This window comes from Carassius auratus, unplaced genomic scaffold, assembly GCF_003368295.1.
Source record: "Carassius auratus strain Wakin unplaced genomic scaffold, ASM336829v1 scaf_tig00215883, whole genome shotgun sequence".
NCBI lineage: Eukaryota > Metazoa > Chordata > Actinopteri > Cypriniformes > Cyprinidae > Carassius > Carassius auratus.
The window spans coordinates 112,836-136,231 of record NW_020528291.1 but is presented as its reverse complement, the minus strand read 5'-3'; the positions used below and the strand labels follow the sequence as shown (position 1 = coordinate 136,231).

At 39.3% G+C, this 23,396-nt stretch overlaps 1 protein-coding gene across 2 annotated transcripts; it reads right to left on the bottom strand.

The window, feature by feature from the left end:
• Positions 1–524: 524 nt before the first annotated feature.
• On the bottom strand, positions 525–22,333 carry LOC113096146 (butyrophilin subfamily 1 member A1-like). 2 transcript variants are annotated; one of them, XM_026261597.1, is made up of 9 exons: positions 22,195–22,333; positions 21,836–21,895; positions 21,154–21,504; positions 20,554–20,826; positions 20,228–20,335; positions 11,681–11,764; positions 2,484–2,516; positions 2,226–2,252; positions 525–1,875 (listed from the first exon to the last, which is right to left on the bottom strand). In XM_026261597.1, the coding sequence occupies exons 2-9, from the start codon at positions 21,891–21,893 to the stop codon at positions 1,337–1,339; spliced, it is 1,473 nt and encodes a 490-aa protein (XP_026117382.1). In that variant the 5' UTR covers positions 21,894–21,895; positions 22,195–22,333; the 3' UTR covers positions 525–1,336. The 2 variants fall into 2 exon arrangements, with proteins under 2 accessions (XP_026117382.1, XP_026117381.1); XM_026261596.1 differs by lacking the exon at positions 22,195–22,333 and having other exon boundaries at positions 21,836–21,979.
• Between the last annotated feature and the right edge of the window lie 1,063 nt (positions 22,334–23,396).

Here is a 23,396-nt window from a genome sequence, read left to right as displayed (position 1 = left end):
TATCACTTAGACGGGTCACTGGAAGACAGCCATGTGGCATTTTGTAAGGGACCCCATTTGTCAGTCTCTTTCAGACATAACGTAGAATATGACTGACTGAAAGGGAATGTCTCAGTCACTTCCCCTTGCCACATCGCTGTTCCGCTGAACGGCTGGGTCTCTAGGCGAGATCCCATTTGTCAGTCTCTTTCTGATGTAACGTCTCCGTCTCCTTCAGGGAACGAGGGTTACATATGTAACCGAGACGTTATTGAAGTTACACATTTGTTTTATGGTAAGCCCATGCATTCACATACTTTTTGCAGCTCCAAATTATACTTGGTTGAATAATTCAGTTTGGTTTTATTGTATTCACGTGTTTTCTCAACAGCTGTTACAAAAATATGATAAAACTAAATTTTTTGTTTGGAAGAGAAAATTTAAAAAAATATTCTAAACTAAGAAGTTTTAACAAAAAGTAGAGACTCACATACTGTGCACATATTAAAATATTTTATATAAAGATCCTGAATGAAAGTACTGCATTTACATCATGCATTACACTCAGAGATTTTTTAACTACAGAACTTGAGTTGTATGGACTACTTTTTGGATGACAATTATTTAATCCTGGTAATGATAGTGAACACTCAGCGGAGAAGGAGAGTATGATCTAAGTACAGTATTTATTCCACAAACAATAATTGCACTAATAATAACTACTCATTAAGAAAAACTACAAAAGGACTATAAACAGAACATGAAACAGGAACAAAACATGACAGAATGTAACTTAAAACTATAGCAAAAACATAAGGTACACAAAACCAGGTATACTGTATGTATCAGTCCTTTTAGGAGCTTGGCACTCAAAATCAATTCTGTTCAGAGAAGCTCAAACATAAAAATAACAGAAAATTTAAAACTGGGTTGGAAAGACAGAAATTTAATGAAATACAAAATCAATGAGAAATCTAATTAATAAAATGAAAATTAAGAACATTTATCAAACGAAAGCAAACAGTGTTGAAGGAGGAACAGCTAACTGCATGATGAGCTTTTCATAATGCTTTTCATTAATTATCTGCTCCAGATCAAAACATTATTCATCATAAAGTAAAGAATCTGTCTTATAAAGAAATTAATGTGTGTATATATTTAGGCATTTGTTTATATTTATTAACAAAAGTCATTTCAGACATTTAAAGCAGAAGTCTTGAAACCAAAACATTTTAAACAAAAAATCACCCTTGTGTGAACAAAGCTTTGACTGTTAGTGCAAATAATATTTAATATTTATTAACGTTGCACTTTTTAAATTGTATTTAGGTGGATCATGTAAATTCAGTCACATATATCAACAGTAGTCATCACAGATAATCAGTGGAGTGGGGTTTTCATTACTGGTATACCCCAAACTAACAAATGGATAGAGTTTCTCATTAAAAGACTGACCAGTGAAAGAGTAGATATGAGACATGGACTCCACATCATAAAAGGAGATGAGACCATTCTCATTATCCACAAACACACCGACCCTCTGAGGCTTTACACTCAGATAAAGAGAAACATCCGATGACTCATGAGCCCAATACTCACATTCAAACAGACCCACAGCCCAGTAGCCATTCCCAGGACACCGACGGATCGATCCCTTCCTATTGACAGATTCTCTGGTCCCTCCTAAACACCACTGAGTTTGTCCCTTCACCTGCACCTCAAAGTAAAAACACCCTGAGGAGAATCCATCCTTCCCAAGAACACCAAGATATTTATCAAATCTGTCTTTATCTCCATCCACTCTTTCTGTTTCTCTGTTTTCATATCTCACTTGTTTCCCATCATCAGACACGATGAGACAAGGATGAGCCGTATCAGCATCCAGAATCACTTTCACTGTGGAAAATATTGAAAAATCTGCTTTACAGATGAGTATATCATGAAATAAAGACAATGTTTTTATAGGAATCATGAGAACTTTACAAGAAAAACAAAAATAAAGATACACTATTTATTGTTTAATACAATTTATGATGTACAATAATTTTATTTTACTGAAAGACTGTAATGTTTTGATTTTTCCTGCTTAACTTCATGGGCTATTAGTTTGTAGTCTGAGTTTTTTTTTTTTTTTTTTTAACCCTCTTGTTGATTTTGTTTATTTAGTAATGTAAAATAAAAAAATATAAATAATGCATATTAAAAAAAATATATATATATATACAGTATATATGCCTTTTACTCACCCTTGTGTGTTCTTGAATGTGCCAGAGCTAAAAACAGAAAGTATGAAGTTATGAAAGCCTCATCTTTAAATCAATAATGAAATCATCTCTTGAAGACCAACAAAATCCACAAAGAATATATGCAGTTTATATATCTTATAATAAAATACAAAGAATTGAATACACATATGAATGCATAGCATGTTCATTCATTGTTTTGCAGAATAATTCAAAGTTAATGAATTTATATTTTAATTAAGCATTATAAAACAAATTCACCTTGAGGTATGACAGTCTTCAGTTGATCACGTTCTAAAGAAAATCAGAAAAAGATGAGAAAAGAAAATTAAAATTCTGTCATGTTTATTACTCTGACAAACAAGTAATGATCATGTAGTTGTGTAAATAGTGTGTGTGAGCTTCACAGGAGTGTGTATCAGGGCCTGTGTGTATCATGAAGCTGGTTTAGCTGACAGGTGAATTCAGTTTAGTTTGTTATAACTCTGAGTGTAAGGCATCATGAAAGTGTTTGTCTTTTAGCTGTGATAATAACCACGGTAACTTATGCTCCATGACAGACCTGCTCCGGGAAACAGGTTGTGATCTGGTTATGTTCATGTAATGTTCTGGTTAAGAGATCTCAGACTGAAACTGACCAATAAACTTTGAGAAAAGTGACACTCTGGTGCAATAAAGTCACTCTCCAGTTTCTCTTGCTCCAAATTAAAGGACACTAGTAAAACATTTTTAAAGAAATTATTCATTATTATAATTATCTTATATTATGTATACAGTATAATTATTATAAGCTTAATTCATTACAACTTTAGCCATTTTAGTTTAATAATTATGAAGCTTTTATTTTTAATAAATACATATAAATATAATAAGATATATAAATATATACAGGAAAGATGGGGTAATAATAACTTTCATTAATAAATCATTAACAATATAATGCTTAACAGATCATTAGTTAATATATATTCACATAGCTAGAAATGTGAGATGATTTGCTTCTTAAAGTTTACTTATGTATTTATTAAAAGTTACCTAATGATTAACAGATCATTATTGTAAATTACATTAGCACAATTTTGTCTAATCAAAATATCTGGGATTTTCCCAAAATAACCACTATATGGAATCAAGATATATTTTTGTGGTTCATATGGACTATGTTAACGAGAGTAATGTTCACTGTGAAGCTTGCACTGCAATGTACCTGAGAGAAAACAGTTGAACATCTGATTTTCACCAGTAAGAAAAAAAGAACATCACAGTTATATATGACATGAGAATAAGGCCTGAAGTTAGGAAGAACATTTTAAGGAAAATATAATTAGAATTTCATAATTCTTTTTTATCTTCTCAAACCTTGTCTGTGGTGTAAAAACAAGCCTGGCCAAATGCCGGGCATCACTTCCCACTTTGATAATTACTGTAGTTACCGTGTTCTGAACATCACATACTTTATTTTTACCCCAGATTTAATCTATTTATGTGGTTGAATACAATTTTTTTGGACTTCATATCTAAAAATTACCTCAATTTAGCACCAGCAGGCTTGTAAGCTAGACAGTTAGCATCAGCTAACAATATTTACTTATTTTCAGTATGGTTATGAATAATTGTTATGTTGCCTGTTATGTTGATTTGTGAGAAAATTAGAATGCAGGTTTGAAATAAACATCATCAATAAAAAAAAAAAAAAGCATTCATATCTGTCTACTCGGCTAGTTAATCCAAACAATATTAAAAACGTGTAGGCTACTGTTGTTAAACAATATAAAAACAGACATAGGGCCAAATGCGTAGCATTTTAATAAAACTGTTAACATTATGGCAGTGGAGAATGTGAATGTGCATGAGTCATTTTATTTAATCTGTGTTAATTATTATTTTTTTTATTTTTTATCTGTGTTAATTTGATGATATGCATTCAAGTGTTTCAGTGGTCTTAAATAGATAACCCTTTACAGTAGATTTAGTTAAGAAAATTAAAATAATTAATCCTACAATTTGACATTAGTAACTTACTTTTAGAAGCACTCCCGGTTCTTACTTGTGAATTCAGTTCACTGGAGACTTGCACTAAACGGTTAATTTAAATCAGTGAGTTATCAACTTGAGAACAACAGCAATCAGATTTGAGTGTTTTGTGTGATTTGCACAGGGGCGTAGCCATCTTTTCAGAAGTGAGGGGGACAGAAATCACACACACACACACACACACACACACACACACACACACACACACACACACACACACACACACACACACACACACACACACACACACACACTATGTCTCTCTGTTTGTGTAATTTCCTTACAATATAACATTTCTATAATCTAAATAACCTAATATTCAACAGTTTTTTAACAGTAAGATTTTTAATGTTTTGAAAGAAGTCTCTTCTGCTCACCAAGTCTGCCTTTATTTGATCCAAAGTACAGCGAAATATTTATACTATTTAAAATAACTGTTTTCTATCTTAGTATATTTTAAATGTAATGTATTCCTGTGATCAAAGGTGAATTTTCATTATCATTCCTTTAGTCTTCAGTGTCACATTAATCAGAAATCATTCATATGCTGATTTGCTGATTATCAATATTTAAACAGATGAGTACATCTTCTTCAGCATTCTTTGATGAATAGAAGGATCCACAGATCAGCATTTATGTGAAATAAAAAGCATTCGCAACATTATACACCATATCATTCAAAAGCTTAGTCAGTATATATATATATATATATATATATATATATATATATATATATATATATATATATATATATATATGTTTAGAGGAGGGCATAGATAATTTTTTTTTAATCTAGATTAATCTAGATTAAAATGGCTCATTCGAATTCTGCCGAAGGCATTCAGAATATGTGTGTTACCCAAATAAAACTGACAAACAGTAAGTCTTTAAGAAGGGGTTTATCAAGCTAGATGTTGCATTAGAAATGTACATCTCCTGTTTCCAAAATGCATCACAAACTGCTTGAAAAAGCTGTAAACTAATTCCACATTGCACAAGGTGCAAACAACCGTACGCCTGTTTCACACATACTCCGTCTGCAGTGCAGCCATGCACCCATGTTACGCTCCCATGTTAAAGGATTCCAGTTGCGTTCCAGGAGTGGTGCGTCTGCAGCAGTGCAGCGATCGTTTACGTACTGAGTAGCGGACTGCAAACGCGTCCTGTGTGAAAGCACATCGAGTCCGTGCTGCACGACATACGTAACACACACGGACTGCATGCGCTCTGCAGACGGAGTATGTGTGAAACAGGCATGAGCAGGGCCGTAGCTGGGGTCAGCGGGGACCCGGTGAAGGTTTTACCAGTGGGCCCTGTTTGAAATTGTATGTTCATTTATTTTTATTTTATTTGTGCTATTTACACAATGTTATATTTTTTTTACAAGTTTGTAGGTGTCAAGGTACAGAAACTAAATAATTAATTGTACAAAAGCACTGGATAGTCTTCAATGTAAAAATGAAATATACAATCAAACCTACATTTATTCAGACACCTTCAACATTTCTTACATTATTACAGTTTTGCAATATATAAAAAAATATTTCTGGTGTCTGAATCATTTTTGGTTTGACTGTTAAAACTACAAAGTAGTCAAGAGCAGATAGTGATTTTCTTTCTTTCATTTTCTTGGATTAACATTACAGCAGCCAGTAACAAAATTAGGCGTGGTCACTTTAAGAGACGATGAACGCATCCAATATAATACACATCCCATTTTTTTCTCAACTGTTTACTTTCACTTAAGAAATAACTGACAGTTTTTCGAGCATAATTTCCAAGGTGTATATTTTGACATATTTCGTATGTATTTGTCGACACAAGAGCAAATTCGATGTTCAAGTGTTTTGATTAAACGCTTATTTTTAGCGTCTCGAGACGCCTTTCTCTGCGTGAGCCCTGAACACCAGAACACCGCGAGCACTGAATTGGGCTCTTTCACATCTTTTTGTTTGTTCGCTGTCCGTGATACGCAGCTCTCTCTCTCTCGTGAGCACCGAACACGGCATGCACTACTCTGTTCAGCTTTTCCGCGTGTTGTGTTTGGATACTTTAATGTCTAAATCGACAAGCGGTAAGGCTTAACAACACGTAAAAAAGATTAGCTTTCGTGATGATGCGCAGCAGTTGCCCGTCAACTGTCCTGAGCATCTTTTTAGGCTGCCCTCAGCCAGTCGGTTATAAAAAATATCAAGGTGAAAGTCATCATAGCTTGCTTAGTATAGACCCAGATCTCAACCCAACTTTGAGAATAGATTAACGGCGATATTTTTTTTATCGCCCGATAAGAGTCTGGCGTTAATGCAGCACGTTAACGCTGATAACGGCCGCCACTAGGCTAAATATATATATATATATATATATATATATATATATATATATATATATATATATTTGTGTTAAATAAATTATAAAAAAATAATAATATTTATTTATCAAGGATTCTTTAAACTGATCAAAAGTGATGATAAAGACATAATTTTACAAGGGATTTCTATTTCAGATAAATGCTGCTCTTCTGAACTGTCTATTCATCAAAGAAACCTGAAAAAATTCTACTCAGCTGTTTTCAACATTATCTTTTTCTTTTCTTTTTTTTAGCAGCAAATTAGTATATCAGAATTATTTCTGAAGGATCGTGTGACTGGGGAATGATGCAAAAAAAAAAAAAAAAAAAATCAGCTTTAAAATCTCAATAAATTACATTTTGGAAATATATTCAAATAGAAAACAGCTATTTTAAATAGGCCAGTAAATATATTTCAAAAATTCACTGATTTGCAGTACTTGGACCAAATAAATGCAGGCTTAGAGAACAGAAGAGAATTAAAAACATTAACAAGTAAAGTCCTGCACGGGTTCGGGTACCCGCGGGTGACCCGCAAATTTGGCTGAAACGGGTGAAAAATATCCAACTGTGTCGGATATGGGTGCGGGTCGGGTTGGACACAGGGGAAACACGGGTTCAACACAGTCAAGTGCAAACGTAAAAATAGGCCTACGGTCCACTTTAAAAAAAAAATTACAACCGCACTAAGGGCTGCATGAGTCATTAGTTAACAGACATAAAAGATCAGCCAGCTGTTTTTTTCGTTGTTATGTTTTCCGTTTATATATATATATATATATATATATATATATATATATATATATATATATATATATATATATATATATATATATATAAACAATCTGAATATCAGATATTTCATTCCATAGCTAACACATTTGTGAATATGGGCCTAATCTAGGCTATCCAGGGTTGGTGTTTTTTTTTTTGCATCTGAAAATGACTTTGTGCAGCTCATTCACATGTGCGCTCTGTTCGACTTGAAGCACAACGTCAGACGGTGGAATTATTCGCTCTTTTGTTCTGTTTTCTTTCAGGATCAAAAATACAACAAATGAAAGCGTTTATCTGTTTTTCCGACTGATGAGAACTATGCATATACATTAATAAATCAGTCAATTTTGTATTTTATTATGAGATATTTTATTCTAATGTGATCAGTGACTCAAGCACTGATGGACCAAAGAGCACGTATTTTGACATTTGCAGTAAAAACGTGAAATATAAATTCTCATAAAATGCATTTAATGCCAATATATTGAAACGTCTGTTTATATACTCCATTAATAAAGGAGTCCAGACATATGAAAAATATCAGTCCACATGCGTTTTATTTAATATGAGGGAAATAGACATGCATGCGTGACACAAAAAATATGTAACTTTTAGGTAGCAAAATATTTTTTAGTAAATTCTGTGAATTACACTTTGGTTATTACTACGGTGCCCGTAAAGTGGCTTGTTCGGTTTACTTAGTTCTACCAGAAAGACTCGGGAGATAAAATGATGTACGAAGCATACATTTATTGACAACTCAGCAGGCACAATTATAAATTTCTTTGGCGGAAGGCCCCGTCCATGGTTCATTATCCGAGGGTAGCGATTCTGCATTTCCTGCCTGAAGACAAAGGCAGGGGCGCAGCCGACCCCCCTGGAAGGTAAGGACAGGACCATCCTGGTGGGGGTGGGGAGGGTGGAGGTTGTTGTTGCGTCGGCATCTGCGAACTCAAACGTGTGAGTACGATCTTTTATACAGGAGTATAAAGACGTGATTGGATAATGATGAAGGTAATTAGTGACAAAGTGATTGAGTCTTCCTGGCAGAACTTAGGCTAAAGCTTCCATTTTTGTCGTGGCCACGAAATAATAACTCGTGGGAACGTGATAATATGTCAGGGCCACGGGATATTAACTTGTGGGAACGTCATATTATGTCGTGGCCACGAGATAATTTTGTCGAGGTAACGACATCCTTATGTCGTGGCCTCGAGATGCTATGTTGAGGGAACAACATCCATTTCTCGTGGCCACGACTTCTTATGTTGAGGGAACTAAATGTTTTTCTCGTGACCACGAGTTTAATGCGTAAACGAACCTGCTTGACCATAGCAACCCAGGATTATCAGAAATGGATTCATTCATATTTTATTTTGATTTAATGTTAAGTAATTATTATATTAACCATATGCTCTGGCTACCGGGCTGTATTACATGCGATCGTCAGCATTCAAATGAAGTTTATCATAAATAAATATGACATGTGCATAATAAAACTAATAAAACTTTTTTTTATATATCCTACAGTCTTGTAAGTCCACTAACTGATAGTATTTCCCACGGAATATGTGTACATTATTATTATTATTATTAGCCTTATATTATTGGTTATATTTTTTTATTTCGTTTATATAATTTTTTTTTTTTTGCTTCAATTTCGATCTCTTTACTTAACATTCTGAATACTTTTGTAAATAATAGCATACTGTCAATAAAATAAAGGATGTCGTTACCTCGACAAAATGATCTCGTGGCCACGACATAATATGACGTTCCCAAAAGTTAATATCCCTTGGCCACGACATATTATCACTTTCCCACGAGTTATTATTTCGTGGCCACGACAAAACTAAGTAAACCGAACAAGGCACTTTACGGGCACCATATATTACATTGTCTGCTATATATTTGCTTCTTATTTATTAAATACGGGCAATTGATTGATAAAACATTGATCAAAATTAAGATAAAATGTATAAAAAAAGTGTGTTTAATGTGATTGGCTTAACTGATTTGTTTTCGGGTGCGGGTCGGGTGTCGGTTCCATTTTAAGCGGGCCGGTCGGGTGCGGATTTTAATTAGTGCTGCTGTTGGAAAACGAGTCGGATGCGGTTTTAAGCACTGCGGGTACTGGAGGGTGCAGATTTACAAAATTTCTCTAATTTCTAGCTTGTCTTTTCTTTTCTTTTTTCTTTTTTTTGGCTTAGAAATCTATAACTGCTAGACAATAACACATAATAATGAGTTTATATACTACAAACACTTGTTATCACAGGCAGAATAGTTTCTATACTGTAATAAATGCTGTGTCAATTAGCACTGCATCGTTTTTACACTTTATTTATCACCTCCTGGAGATTTATTTGGACTTGAAAAAAAAATATAATAATCCGAAAACAACAGTTTTCATACAGCGATAGCTGGACGCTTTTGCCCATATTAGAAATTTCTTGTTATGATTTTCTGCGTGACAGTGCCCTCCGGCTTCGAGTGTGAATGAAACACACACTGCAGGAGAGTTTAGTGCTCCGTTATGTTCATTTCGCCTTCTAGGTCCGAAAGAAAAAAACATCAGGTCATGCGCAGACTATCCTGTCTCTTTGAGTTTAAATATATATTTATTCACACCATCTCTTGAAAACCTCTATATGAACACACTTGCCCGAAAAAGTGCGGGGGACGATTTTCCGTGATACTAAAAGTGGTGGGGACAAGCCCCCCGTGTAATCTACGCTCCTGGATTTGCGAATTTGTTTAAAAGGTTCCTTGAAACGAATCAGTTCGTTCATGAATCAGAAACTGCTTCTGCGTGTTGGAGCATGTTATGTTTTATGAAATTTAGTGAAGTAAAAAGTGTGATCTTATGCTTTGGAATGAAGTGAAGTAAAAGTAAAAGTTACTCAAAATAAAACTAATCCAGAAATGTAGTGAAATAAAAAGTATGATCTTATGCTTTGGAATGAAGTGAAGTAAAAGAAAAAGTTACTCAAAATAAAACTAATCCAGAAATGTAGTGAAATAAAAAGTATGATCTTATGCTTTGGAATGAAGTGAAGTAAAAGTAAAAGTTACTCAAAATAAAACTACTCCGGTAAAATACAGATACTTGAAAAGATTTACTTAAGTACAGTAACAAAGTAAAGCTACTCCATTACTGTCAACCACTAATATCTAGACATTCTAAAAGATCTTTTGTCAAGGTTTAGATATTTTGGGTTAAATAAGTATCAGGTATTAATTATGATTACAGTCAAACATTAAAATCTTTTTAGAAAGGGAACACATAGAAATAATTTGTGTTACTCAGTATTTGAAAATTTAAAAATCTAACAAAATAAGGAATGGATATGATTCAAAACACTTTATACAAACATTTTGTAATTAATTAATATTTTATTTAAAATAATCCAGTTACTGTTATTTCACATATTTTCAAAACTTGCTGTTTTGCAGTCTTACCAGTTTACTTCTGTGTATGTGTGTGTGTCTATTTTACACTCCTGATATTCTAGAGAGTTACCCCTTGTTTGGTGAACACTTTTTTTTCTGACAAGTGGCTGATTTGTGGTTTGTATCACCAAAATATTCACTGAGCTTTAATTTTTTTTCCATATTTTCCATTCATTTCCTATGTCGGTCATTTCTGACCGTGAAGAGGTCAAGTGTGAGCATTTGTGTTTCGAAGATGAACAAAGCTTTTACAGGTTTGGGGTGGAGTATCCCTTTAATTCTTGCATCCTAAGTAACCTTTCTGAAGAAAACTTTTGTGCTACTTTTGAAAATTCCTCGATTATTATGTCAAACAATAGTGTTGATTGTGTAAGTACAACATTTTAATGAGTACTTTCTTCAGTCTTGGATGAAGTTGCTCCAATGAAACCCAGAGCAGCTCCTCTGTTTAACTCCACTCCTCAGAAGAATAATAAATAAACCTGTCATAAAATGTAGCGTTTTTGGAACTCTTCTCGACTACTTTTTCACCATCAGCATTTAAAATAACTTCTAATAAATATAATAAATAATTTGTTGTTTGCTCAGTTTGCTGTGTTTTTCTCCAGTGTGCTCTGTTTCTTTTGTGTTTTTTTCACTAAACAATCCTGCTTGTGCTTAGATCCAGCTCTATATATTGTTTTTGAAACCAGCCATAACAGTATCTGAATAAATATACATTATATAAACAACTGGTGACCATTTAACAGATACAAGATATATACAAAATTACATGAATACAAACAGTTAAAGCAGTGTTTTATGGCTGGCTTTAAACACATTAATAATTTAATAAAGATAATTTCACCATGCTGTAGTCTTCTCTTCTTATCCTGTAGTTGACTGTGTTTATCCTGTAGCGTTCTCTTCTCATTCTGTAGTCGATCGTGATCTGAAGAAGATACAAATACAAATATAATTTGGGAACAATAACTACAAATTACACAATCTAAGATATACACAAAAGTATATGGATACACAAAGTCTGTTAATTCAATATTTTGTGGATGAAAACACACTTAATACTGAATTAACTTATTGATCACACTTTAGTTTGGGGACCAATTCTCAAACTAACTAAATAACTATTAACTGCAACGTTTGCCTCAAACTAATTTGCTGCTTATTAATAGTAAGGTAGTTCCTCTTCAGGAACTAGAGCTGTGTCAAAACGTTTTGGGGAATGCGTTTAGCGTGAGCGACTCTGAATATCATATCTAATCTGTCTTATAGAAGAGCGTGACGTCACAGGCGGGGTGACGTAAGCGACCAGGAAGCTATAAAGGCACGAGCCGTGCAACTGGTGTCAGCTTCACGTATTTCAGCAAGCGCTCTGTGTGTGCATGTCATTCTGTCTTGTCATTCTTATTTATTGTTGTTTGTCACTATTAGCTCCTCAAAGAGTAAGCAATAGTCAAAAAGCAAAGATAAGACGAGACATCTTAAAATCGAATCAAGATCGCGTTTCAGATTGTGTGTTCCTCACTACATCATGAGTGGGTATACACGGTCTGTGCTTGGTCTGCCTGGGATCGAGGCACGCTGTTTCGGCTCTTGAGGGGAAAATTAAGGGGGCTGACTGTGCTTCTCGCATATCTGGGGACGGGTTGAAGACGGCTCTGCCTATCTCCATCCGTGTTCCCTAGATTTAGAGTTCGTTCTCGAGGTTCGGAAGCACGTGCAGCGGTTCCTTCCCCCTCTGTGAACTCACAGCTGCAGCTACTTATCTCCGAAGAGATTAATATTGTTTGTGTGACTAAGCAGCTCGCGTGCTGCCGAGGCAACGCGTGTATTATATCATTTTCAGTTTTGATGTGAATCTTACCAAAACCAGACTGTCATTTTACTGTCTGATTGGTTAACTGCATTAATTCTGATGAATTAAATTCAGTATCTATCTGACTATGAGAAGTTAGATATGAATTATATCAACAAGGCAGACCGTGTTTACTCGTCTGATTTAGTTTGCATTAAATTCTGAGGAATATAATGACATTTATCTCACTCTGAGAAATTATATATACTGGAGGGGCTGCTGGGTGGGAGCAGCCCTCCCAGTCTATCATCAGAGTGTTGCCACCCACGCTCCAGGGTTGCCCCGTACTTCAGGCTGGGAGGGCCTCAGCTAAGAAGTCCTGACATGTTTCTGTCACGACTGCAGAGGGCAGAGTCCTCAGTATTTTCCACCCGTGTGCGTAGCCAAGCTTAGATGCTCGCCACCCCTTCGGGGGCCTCTTACACCAGAGGTCAGTCTCGAGAGACTGATTCCCCTAGAAGATTATTTAGCAGCGTGGAAACTACTGCCAAATGTATCTCAATGGATCCTGCACACAGTAGAAAAAGGCTACCGTATTCAGTTTAGTCCCTCCTCAAGACAGGGAATCCGGGTTTTACAGCCGGTATTTCATAGTTCCAGAGAAGGATGGGGGGTTGCATCCGATCATAGATCTGTGGGTCTTAAATCGATCAGTTATGAGACTAAAGTTCAAAATTCTCACGATCACGCATGTTGTAGCTCAGATCAGGTCTGAGGACTGGTTTGTCACAATAGATCTCAAAGATGCATACTTCCACATATCCATCCTTCCACAACACAGGAAGTTTCTGAGGGGGCTTTCGGGGGCAAAGCTTACCAATATCGAGTACTCGCCTTCGGCCTTGCACTTTCACCCCACACGTTCACAAAATGTGTAGATGTGGCTCTGATCCCCCTGCGCATGCAGGGCATCCGCATTCTCAACTATATCGACAATTAGTTGGTTTTAGCTCAGTCAGAGCAGATTGCGGCTCGGCATCGAGATGTCGTTCTCACACATATGGGGGAGCTGGGTTTGAGACTGAACGCCAAGAAGAGTGTACTTTCTCCAGTTCAGAGAACCATCTATCTAGGCGGAGTATGGGATTCGACTGCGATGCGGGCACGATTGTCCCCTGCTCGTATTGAGACCAAGGGATTTTCCCTGATGGGCAATCCACTTTGTACTATTAAGGTCACGCGGCGCTGCCTCCGTGACTTGGAAATGTGGAAGAAACCTTTGTTCTTAAATCAGGGCCCAGTTCTGAGAGCTCCTTGTCACCATGTGATACTAGCAACGGAGACATCCCTCACTGGTTGGGGTGCGGTCATGAGTGGCCACCCTGCCCATCTAACATGGCATATCAATTGTCTAGAGATACTAGCAGTTTATCGTGCACTGAAGCACTTCCTCCCAGACCTAAGGGGTCACCATGTGTTGGTGCACACCGACAACACATCAGTTGTCTCTTATATCAACCACCAGGGAGGTCTGCGTTCGCGCCTCTTGTACAAGCTGGCGCACCAGATCCTTTTGTGGTCCCAGAGCATACTCCTCTCATTAAGAGCAGTATATATTCCTGGGAAACTAAATATGGGAGCAGACATACTGTCGAGGCAGGGGCCGAGGTCCGGGGAATGAAAGCTTCACCCCGAGGTGGTGAAACAGATATGGAGAGTTTTGGGCAGAGCTCAAGTAAACCTCTTTGCGACTCAAGAGACATCACAATGTCCCCTTTGGTTCTCTCTTGTTCATCCAGCTCCTCTGGGACTGGACGCTATCGTACAGACCTGGCCGAGACTTCGTCTGTATGCCTTTCCTCCTATTGCTCTGCTCCCGGGAGTTCTGGTGAGAGTACGCTGGGACGGGGTTCCTCTGCTTTTAGTAGCCCCATTCTGGCCGGGCCGAGTTTGGTTCGCGGATCTAGTCTCACTCCTCGACGGCTCTCCATGGGAGATACCGATCAGGACAGACCTACTCTCACGGGCACAGGGCACGATAACTCACCCTCGCCCAGAGTTGTGGAAACTGTGGGTGTGGACTCTGTTTTTGCTATAGTTTTGAGTTACATTCTGTCCTGTTTTGTTCCTGATTCATGTTATGTTTATAGTCCTTTTGTAGTTTTTCTTAATGAGTAGTTATTATTAGTGCAATTATCATAGATAATACTCTCCTTCTCCTCTGAGTGTTCACGATCAATACCAGGATTAAATATTTTGTCGTAACAGTAGTCCATACAACTCAAGTTCTGCAGTTCACAAATCTCTGAGTGTAATGCCTGATGTAAATGCAGTACTGTAGCATCTTTCATTCAGCACCATTATATAAAATATTTTTAATATGTGCTCAGTATGTGAGTCTCTACATTTGGTTAAAACTTCTTAGTTTAGAATAATTTTTTGAATTTTCTCTTCCAAACAAAAAAGTTTTATCATATTTTTGTAACAGTGGTTGAGAAAACAAAATTTACAGCTGTGGATGTGTTTATTACTCGTTATTACGACAAATCTGGAATGTACTGCCTTTCCATTATTCATATTTTGAAGTGTCCTGCTTACACAAATGTAGCAAATACAGTCTTTAAAAGCTTTCCATTGAAAAACAGCAATCTGTCGTCGATGCTTGAGTCTTAGATCTTTATAATGATATATAGTTTGTCAAGATTAAATTTGTCCCGTTTCATTAAATCTATTCGTAAACACTGACAAGTGCGAGTTGAAGGGCGTTGAGGACACCCGCTTCGGGGTGCAGGCTAACAGGTTAAAGAAGATCTGCTCAGTATCTTCCAGATAATGGGGGTAAACCTTGCCATTAAGCATTCATATAAATGTATACAATGGGGCCAGATTCTGTCTAGAGGCTGAAGGAATCCCTACAATATAAAGCCCAAATGTTCGTACATGATCCTAAGTAGATGCTACAGATTCCCCCCTTTTGGCTGACGAAGTTCCATGCAAACATCATCAGACAATGGTTGTCATGACAGTCGGACAGCAAGTGGATCATGATGATCGGATGGCAGGTGGATCAGGGAGACCGGATGGCAGGTGCATCCTGATGGTCAGATGCTAGGTGGTTGCTAATTTTCCTCATCCTTTGGACCATCAGCTTGGGTGTTAACCTTGGTCAGGTTCAGCATTGTCTCAGCCTGGGTCCCTCTTTTCTTGTGGCTCCATTTGAAGGTTCAAGGAAGGGCAGCTGTGCACCTGTTCATGGACCTTTGCACCCCGTTGACTCTGTTAAACAAGACAAAGGCAAAGTCGAGAGTTAGGGTGTATCAGATCACTGTGGCGAAGCAAAGTGCAGTGTCAGCGGAGTTCCAGGATCTGATGATGGGAAAGGTGGTCTGGACAGGCAGCCGAGACAGTGCTAGGAGGGCTTTGTCAATTGGAGTGATGTCAATCATCTTGGACCCCCCTTTCTCAATGCTCAGTTCCAATTCAGGTTCCAGAGTGAGATTGTGGTCCTTGAAGAAAGCTGGAATTTCTTACTTGGGATTGGTACTCTTCACTTGAAAGGTGGTACAGCGCCAGGTCCCCAAGGTGGAGGATGGTAACTTTGGGCACCTGAATCCACATACTCTGGTTGGGCAGGCTGACACGGGTGGCTGTGTCATGCTGGTCATAGGTCAGTCTGGCAGTACAGATAGGGGTGTTGACGAGCCACTGATTTCCCACAATCTCTGCTTGTGTTTCTGTGACTTGTGTCCGAGGCTTGGTTTCAGATGGAAAGAGTGTCTCTCTGTATGGGTTGTAACCCGCAGATTCCTTCAGTGTTGTGTCAGAGGAAGGGCTTGCTGGGGCAGATATAATGAATGTCTTTGGTCAGGGTACACATACTTAGATTTGGTTCCACGTATAACTGTGGGTTACTGTCGTGGTAAGGCTACCACAACTAGTGCGTGTATCCTGATTGTTTTTGAGTCTGTAAATGTTGTCGGATTTGATGATAGGCTTCAGTAGGGAAGCAAGCGCTGGCAGGGGTGTCGGGAGTATGGTGATGCCTCGTTCCTTTGAGGAACTAGGGTTTACATTCATAACGTTGGGACGTTCCTCTTCAGGAACTCAAGCTGCATCAAAAGATTTGGGTAACGATGTGCCCATGCTGATAGACTTCCAAATTCCTGCCTAGTGTGTATCTGAAAAGCACAGCTAAGGCGAGAGAACAGAAGAGCCCAGAGTTGCTTGCATATCTAGATCATAAAATTTGCTGAAAGTAGAGGGCGTAAACCATCCTGCAGCGTTGCATGTTTCCAAGAGGGACACACCTGAAGAGAAGGCCTTAGAGGCCACCATACCTAGAGTAGAGTGAGCCTTGACTCCCAAAAGAGGGGGAAGACCAGAGGACTCATAGGACAAGTTGATAGCCTCAAATATCCAGTGAGGATCTGCTTAGATGCAGGAGTTCTTTTAGGGGGACCATAGCATACAAGCACTTGGTCTGATTTTCTCCACAGGGCAGCTCTGTGGACATATGCATCCAGCGCTCGAACTGGACACATACAATTTAGCTTTTCCTGGTCTGGCTCCCAAAAGGGAGGAGAGTAAAAGGTCTGCAGTACTATGGGTTGTGGTGTAACAGAGGGAACTTTAGGAACATAACCAGCTAGAGGGTATAAAAATGCTTTGGCCATTCCAGGAGCAGAGTCTAAGTCCAAAGGCCTCAGCCATAGTGTACTGTAGAGGAAACATGTTACTAGGGAGTGTCTACCCACTGATTCATCATTGAAAGGGTCATGGTAAGCAGCAATGGTCGCCATTTAAACCTTTTAGGTGGAGTGAGTTAACCCCCCAGAGAGTCTGGTTTGGAGAAATTTCAGAACTGTACCAAATGGGCAGTTAGCTGTGTCAAGCTGGTGGTCTCTGCACCATGAGGTGAAGAGTTTCCACCTCATAGTGTACAGTTTCCTCATTGAGGGAGCTCTGGATTGGAGGAGGTTTTAACAACCTCGGTTAAGAGCCGGATGCTATGAGCTATGCCCCCTCAGGGGCCACACCCACAGTTTCCACAACTCTGGGTGAGGGTGAATTATTTAGCCCTTCGCCTGAGAGAATAGATCTGTCCTGATCAGAATCTCCCATGGAGAGCCATCGAGGAGAGAGATCAGATCTGCAAACCATACCCGTACCGGCCAGAATGGGGCTACTAATAGAAGACAGACCCCATCCCAGTGTACTCTCGCCAGAACTCTTGGCAGCAGAGAAATAGGGGGAAAGGCATATAGACGAAGCCTCGGCCAGATCTGAACCATAGCGTCCAGTCCCAGAGGTTGTTGGATGAACTAGAGAGAACCAGAGGGGACATTGCGATGTCTCTTGACCAGCAAAGAGGTCCACCTGGGCTTCGCAAACACTCTCATATCTACTTCACCACGTCTGGGTGAAGCCTCTATTTCCTCAACAGTATGTCTGCTTCCACATTCAATCTCCCAAGAATATACACTGCTCTGAGCGAGAGAAGTTTGTCCTGGGACCACAGAAGGATCTGGTGTGCCAGCTCGTACAAGGGGTGTGAACGCAGACCTCCATCGTGCTTGATATAAGAGGCAACGAATGGGTTTTCGGTGCGCACCAACATATGGTGACCTCTATGGTCTGGGAGGAAATGTTTCAATGCTTGATCCACAGCTAGCATCTCTAAACAATTGATATGCCATGTCAGATGGTGACCGCTCCACGGAACACGGGCAGGGTGGCCACTCATGACTGCGCCCCAACATGTGAGGGACTAGCGTTACACAGTGACAAAGAGCTCCCAGCACTGGACCCTGATTCAATAACCAAGGTTTCTTCCACATGTCTAAAGCACGAAGGCATCACCGCATGACCTCTAGAGGGCACTGAGATGAGACGGGCAGTAGTGTTGCCCTCTGTACTCCTGAGCCCCTGGCATAAGGATCTCTTTGGCGAGGACTTCTTGGCCTAGAAGATTGCCTGAAGGTCTGACTTGGGCTTGGAAGTCCTGACTCAGAGCGTCGCTGAGGGCCTCTGTCCCGATGTGGGGGAGCATGAGTGTCGACACTATGCTTCTGTGCATTGCGATATGAGGAGCTGGTATGTGGTGCCACGAGAGTGACGAGGGAGGAAGCTGCCGCCTGTTTGCGCGCCTCCTGGAACCTGACGACGACAGTATTGAATGTGTCACTAAACAGGCCTAGAAGGCTGAACAGGGCGTCCAGGAGGCAGAGCCTGTCTCGTTCTTTTATCTCTGACAGGGTCAGCCACAAGTGCCTCTCCGTGGCCACTAAGGCTGCCATAGACCGCCCAATAGCAGGAGCAGTCCCTTTAGTCGTGCGGAGGCAGAGAACAGCGGTCTCTGGATCATCTATGCTCTACGAATCTTCGGACTTGATCCCTTCCCCCTCGTCAATATCTATCAGCAGGTCGGCTTGAAATGCTTAAAGGACTGCTGTAGTGTGAATGCATGCCCCAGCCTGACCTGCTGCCACATACCCTTTGCCCACCAGCGTAGAAGTCATTTTGAGTGGCTTGGTGGGCAAGACCAGAGCCTTTAGAGATGATGCCAAGCCAGGAGATAGATAGCTTGTAAGCGTCTGTTCACCTGTGTCATCGCTCTATAACCCCGCTCTCCCAGCCCCATTACATTGCCATAGTACTGCAAATCAGGGCCGAAGAGACAGGTAGAATAGGGGTGATTCCACTATCTTGCGATTTCATCATGGAGATTGTGAAAGAAAGGAAGGCTCCTGCGTGGAAGTGGTTGCCTTTCCTGCAGAAAGTGATCATTTAGCTTGCTTTATTTGAGGCTCAGCCAGTCGAATTTTTAACCTGTCTACCACATGAGTAACCCCCTCCAATAGCTCCTCATATTGCGGCGATAGGGGTGGCGAATCCCCGCTGACAGTCTCCACGTCATCCTCCTCAGAGGAAGAGAGCTGAAGTGCTGATCCCTCACCCTGTGGGGAAGAAACCGCAGAGAGTGTTTTCCGAATCCAGGGTTTGGGCACCGGATCTGGCAGATGAAGAAGGAGATAAGGACTGGTCCAACTCCATTCCCTCTGACAGATCCACCTGCGAACCACATGTGTGCAGCTACCATTCTGCCTCAGCAGAAGCGGGGCCAGCACCGCGGGGAAGGCTCCCTCCTTGAAGAGAGCCCTACGGGATCGAAGAAAGCCAACTCAGCTTGCTTCGATCCCAGGCAAACCACGCATAGACTGTGTGTATCCCTGTTCGTGATGTAGCGAGGGCAGGGAGGAACACACAATCTATAACCACCCTTCAAATGTCTGGTTTTCGCCTTGCTCTTTGACATATTGAGCTACTTTTTTAAGGAGCTAATAGACAAACAACAATAAATAGGATTGACAGGACACACTTTTTGACATGCACATACAGAGCGCTTGCTGAAAGACGTGAAGCTGAGCCCGCTGCGCGGCAAGTTCTTTTATAGCTTCCTGGTCATTACATCACCTCGCCCATGACATCATGCCCTTCCATTGGACAGATTGCACACAATATTCAGGGTCGGTCTCGCCAAAGGCGTTCCCCAAAGTGTTCGACACAGCTCGAGTTCCCGAAGAGGAACAAGTATTTTACCTTTGTTTTTATGAGCAAACACAGCTATTTGTATTCCAGCAATCACAGTGAGCACAACAGCAACTGAAATCATGATGACTGATGTCCTCCAAGAATGAAATATATTACCTGCAAAACAAAATCACAAACCAAGCACATTGTGTAAAATAAACATATTTTAATGAAATTATTAAAACATATATAATTTTCAGTTCTGAGTTACATATAAAGTAAAATGTTTTAGCTCTACATAATGTTATGGACTGAGCTGATAATCATTAAATCTTTTTACTGCATCAGAAATGACTAGATGACAAAATTACAGTAACAAAAATGTTAATACTTACTTGAGCTGGTAACCAGTGCCTCCAGCATGTGATGTCTCAGTCTGACTCTGCAGTGAATCTTGTTGTCACTGTGATGTACAATAATGGTGTGTTTCACACTGAATCTGTCTTTGTTTCTGTGTGTCTCTTTAGTTTCTGAACTCAAACTGACTCCTTCACTGTCCAGCCACTCAAGATCAGGTTCAGGATACCAGCCTTCAGATTCACACTGAAGATGAAGCCCTCCTGAATGATCAAACCCACCTATAGTGATCAATGGAGGACGTCCTACAGCTACAGACCAACAAGAAGAACATTCTGTTGTTGTTCAGGCTTTTAAATTGGCATGTTAAGGCTGGAAATACATGACATGACATTTGCCCCGATTTTCCAGCAAATTAAAGTCTGGAGAAATTGACGCTGGTTGATGAAATTCAGATCTAGTCTACAGATCTGTTTCCGCATGAGTTTGTTATCAGAACAACTTGAAAGTCTGGTAGTGTGTGATCCAATCGTTTAGTTCATGATGGCCAGATTTACTTTGTAACTTTGTAAAATCTTTTTAAAACTTTAGAAGTCATTTAGTGTATTCCAACCTTTAGTTTTCACTGGTTTACTCACCTTCTACTCTGACATCAACAATGGCATCATCATACCAGGATTTAGACTGAATAAAACACTTATAAAGTCCTTCATCAGAGACTCGGACTGATGAAAGTTTCAGTGATGCATCTCCTCTCTGTAGTTCTTGATAGATCAGTTTTGTTCTCCCTCTGTAGGACTGACTCTGATCTTTATTTTTGTCTACATTATCATCATAAAGATGCACTTGTGAGTTTTTCAAATTAAGTCTATACCACTCCACTCTCATGTTCACAACACTGATGCTGGGTTTGACTGAACAGGGCAGAATAACATCTTCACCAGCTACAGCAAACACAGGATCTGCAGATCCGATGACTTCATACTGCTCTGTTACAAGAGAAAGAGAGCAGGTCTAACTAAATTTGAACTGTCACTTGAACTGTCATCCTTCCACGACTACAGTGTCACATGTAAAGCAGTGACTGTCCTTCTCCACACAGCTCTGCGTTTGATTATATCTGCTTGAAAATACTGCTTTTGTGTGTTTTCCTCTGATTTATTAAACATTAATAAATGGCTCTCTGTAAACTTAATTCTAACCAAGTAGCCATGTAATAAATGTCATAATGTACACTGACCTGGTCACCTGAACTATAAACTGAAATGTAATTATAGCCTAAATATAGCTTCAGCTCTTTTCATGTGTGTGAATAGTTACCTGATACTGAATCTGTAATTCCGCTAATAATCAGCAAAGTCAAACAAATGATCTTCATCTCTAAAGGACACAAAGGAAAATAAAACAATATAATAAACAGTCAGCTCATGTGTTAACATACATGTGTTCACTCTGAATACTTGCACTTACACATCTACAATCAACTGGTTAAATTAGTCCAAATCAAGGCAAAAATACACAATGTTTATCTATATGTAATATTATTTAAATTTATCATTTAAAAAATGTATTTGTATGGTTTAGTATCACCTCTAGACCTAACTAACCGGTTAAACGCACCTGAAGTCACACAGACACTTATTCAGGTAAATGTGTTTTTCGATCGGTTCTTGACTTACCTTCAGCTGAGCACTGCTGTGTTCACAAGAGTTTCTGAATAAGTGATTAATATGATTATTAAATATTACAAAATGTTGATACAAGAGTTATTAAAGATCGAAAGGAGAACATTACAGTGACAGTTTCACTTTCACAATCTACCTGTTGACAAAGACACGCCCTAATCCTCCTGCAGCTGCCGAAACCAGTCTCTATTCATATGAGGAGGGTCTCAAGGAGAGCTGAGATCATTACAATCAGTTTGAAGGAAGCCAATAGATTTTAAATTGCTCTTTACTACAAAACTGCAAGATCACTAGTCAGTGTTTTATTCAGAGCAGATAAAGTCATTTACTACAAGTAACATCTGTCCGTCTAGTATGTAGATCATTCACATTCAACAGTGTATGGGAAACAGGTCAATTTAGCTCAAAGGGAATCATTTAAGAACTTCCGGTTGAGTGAACGCCGTGCGTGTGTGTCTGCCGCTACTCACCGGGTCTCCTCTATTCTAATCTATCCTGCTGGACTTCTTTGTGTCGTTCTTTTTTTTTTTTTTTTTTCGTGTGTCGTGCCAACCCGTGGATTACTGTTACAAACTTTGCTACAATTTGCCGTGGATTACTGCTACAAACTTTGCCACAATCTCCGTTGTTGTTGTGTCAATCCGTGGACTACTGCTACAAACTTTCCATCCGTGGAGTATTGCTATAAACTTTCAATTCGTGGAGTATTGCTACAAACTTTCAATCCGTGGACTATTGCTACAAACTCTCAATCTGTGGACTATTGCTACAAACGTTGATACACACTGCTCCTTCTGTTCTGTTTGCTATGGCCCAGCACACCGGCTCCTTTCCTGCATGAGCTTTCTTCCTCGCTCCCTTCACTGCGACTACTTGTGGTGAGTGTGTTTTTACCCACCTGCCTCATTTTTGTCCCTAGTCTGTTTTGTGGTCTGCGTACTGCACTACGCTGATTACATCTCGGACTGGTTTGTGTTGTGAGCCTGGTCGGCTAACATGTAGCATTAGCGGGGTGTTGCTGTGTTGCTTGTGTGAACTTTACTCTGTCGCTTTGCTGTTGTTGCGTGTGGAAACTTTACTGTGTCGACACTGTCGCTGTCATGTTTTCCGCTGGCAGCTGTACTAAAGTCCTCTTAACTTGCTCTATACTGTGTGTGTATGTTTTTTACAATTTGGAAATGGAGCATGTTTACACC

What these genes read in the sequence shown, in the direction of transcription:
- LOC113096146 (XM_026261597.1), bottom strand. Translation starts at nt 21,893, where the DNA reads ATGAAGATCATTTGTTTGACTTTGCTGATTATTAGCGGAATTACAGAT. An exon ending in AATTACAGATTCAGTATCAG is followed by an intron (nt 21,505 to 21,835) that starts GTAACTATTCAC and finishes CTCTTGTAACAG; the next exon opens with AGCAGTATGAAGTCATCGGA. An exon ending in GTTTGCTCATAAAAACAAAG is followed by an intron (nt 11,765 to 20,227) that starts GTAAAATACTTG and finishes TATCTTCTTCAG; the next exon opens with ATCACGATCGACTACAGAAT.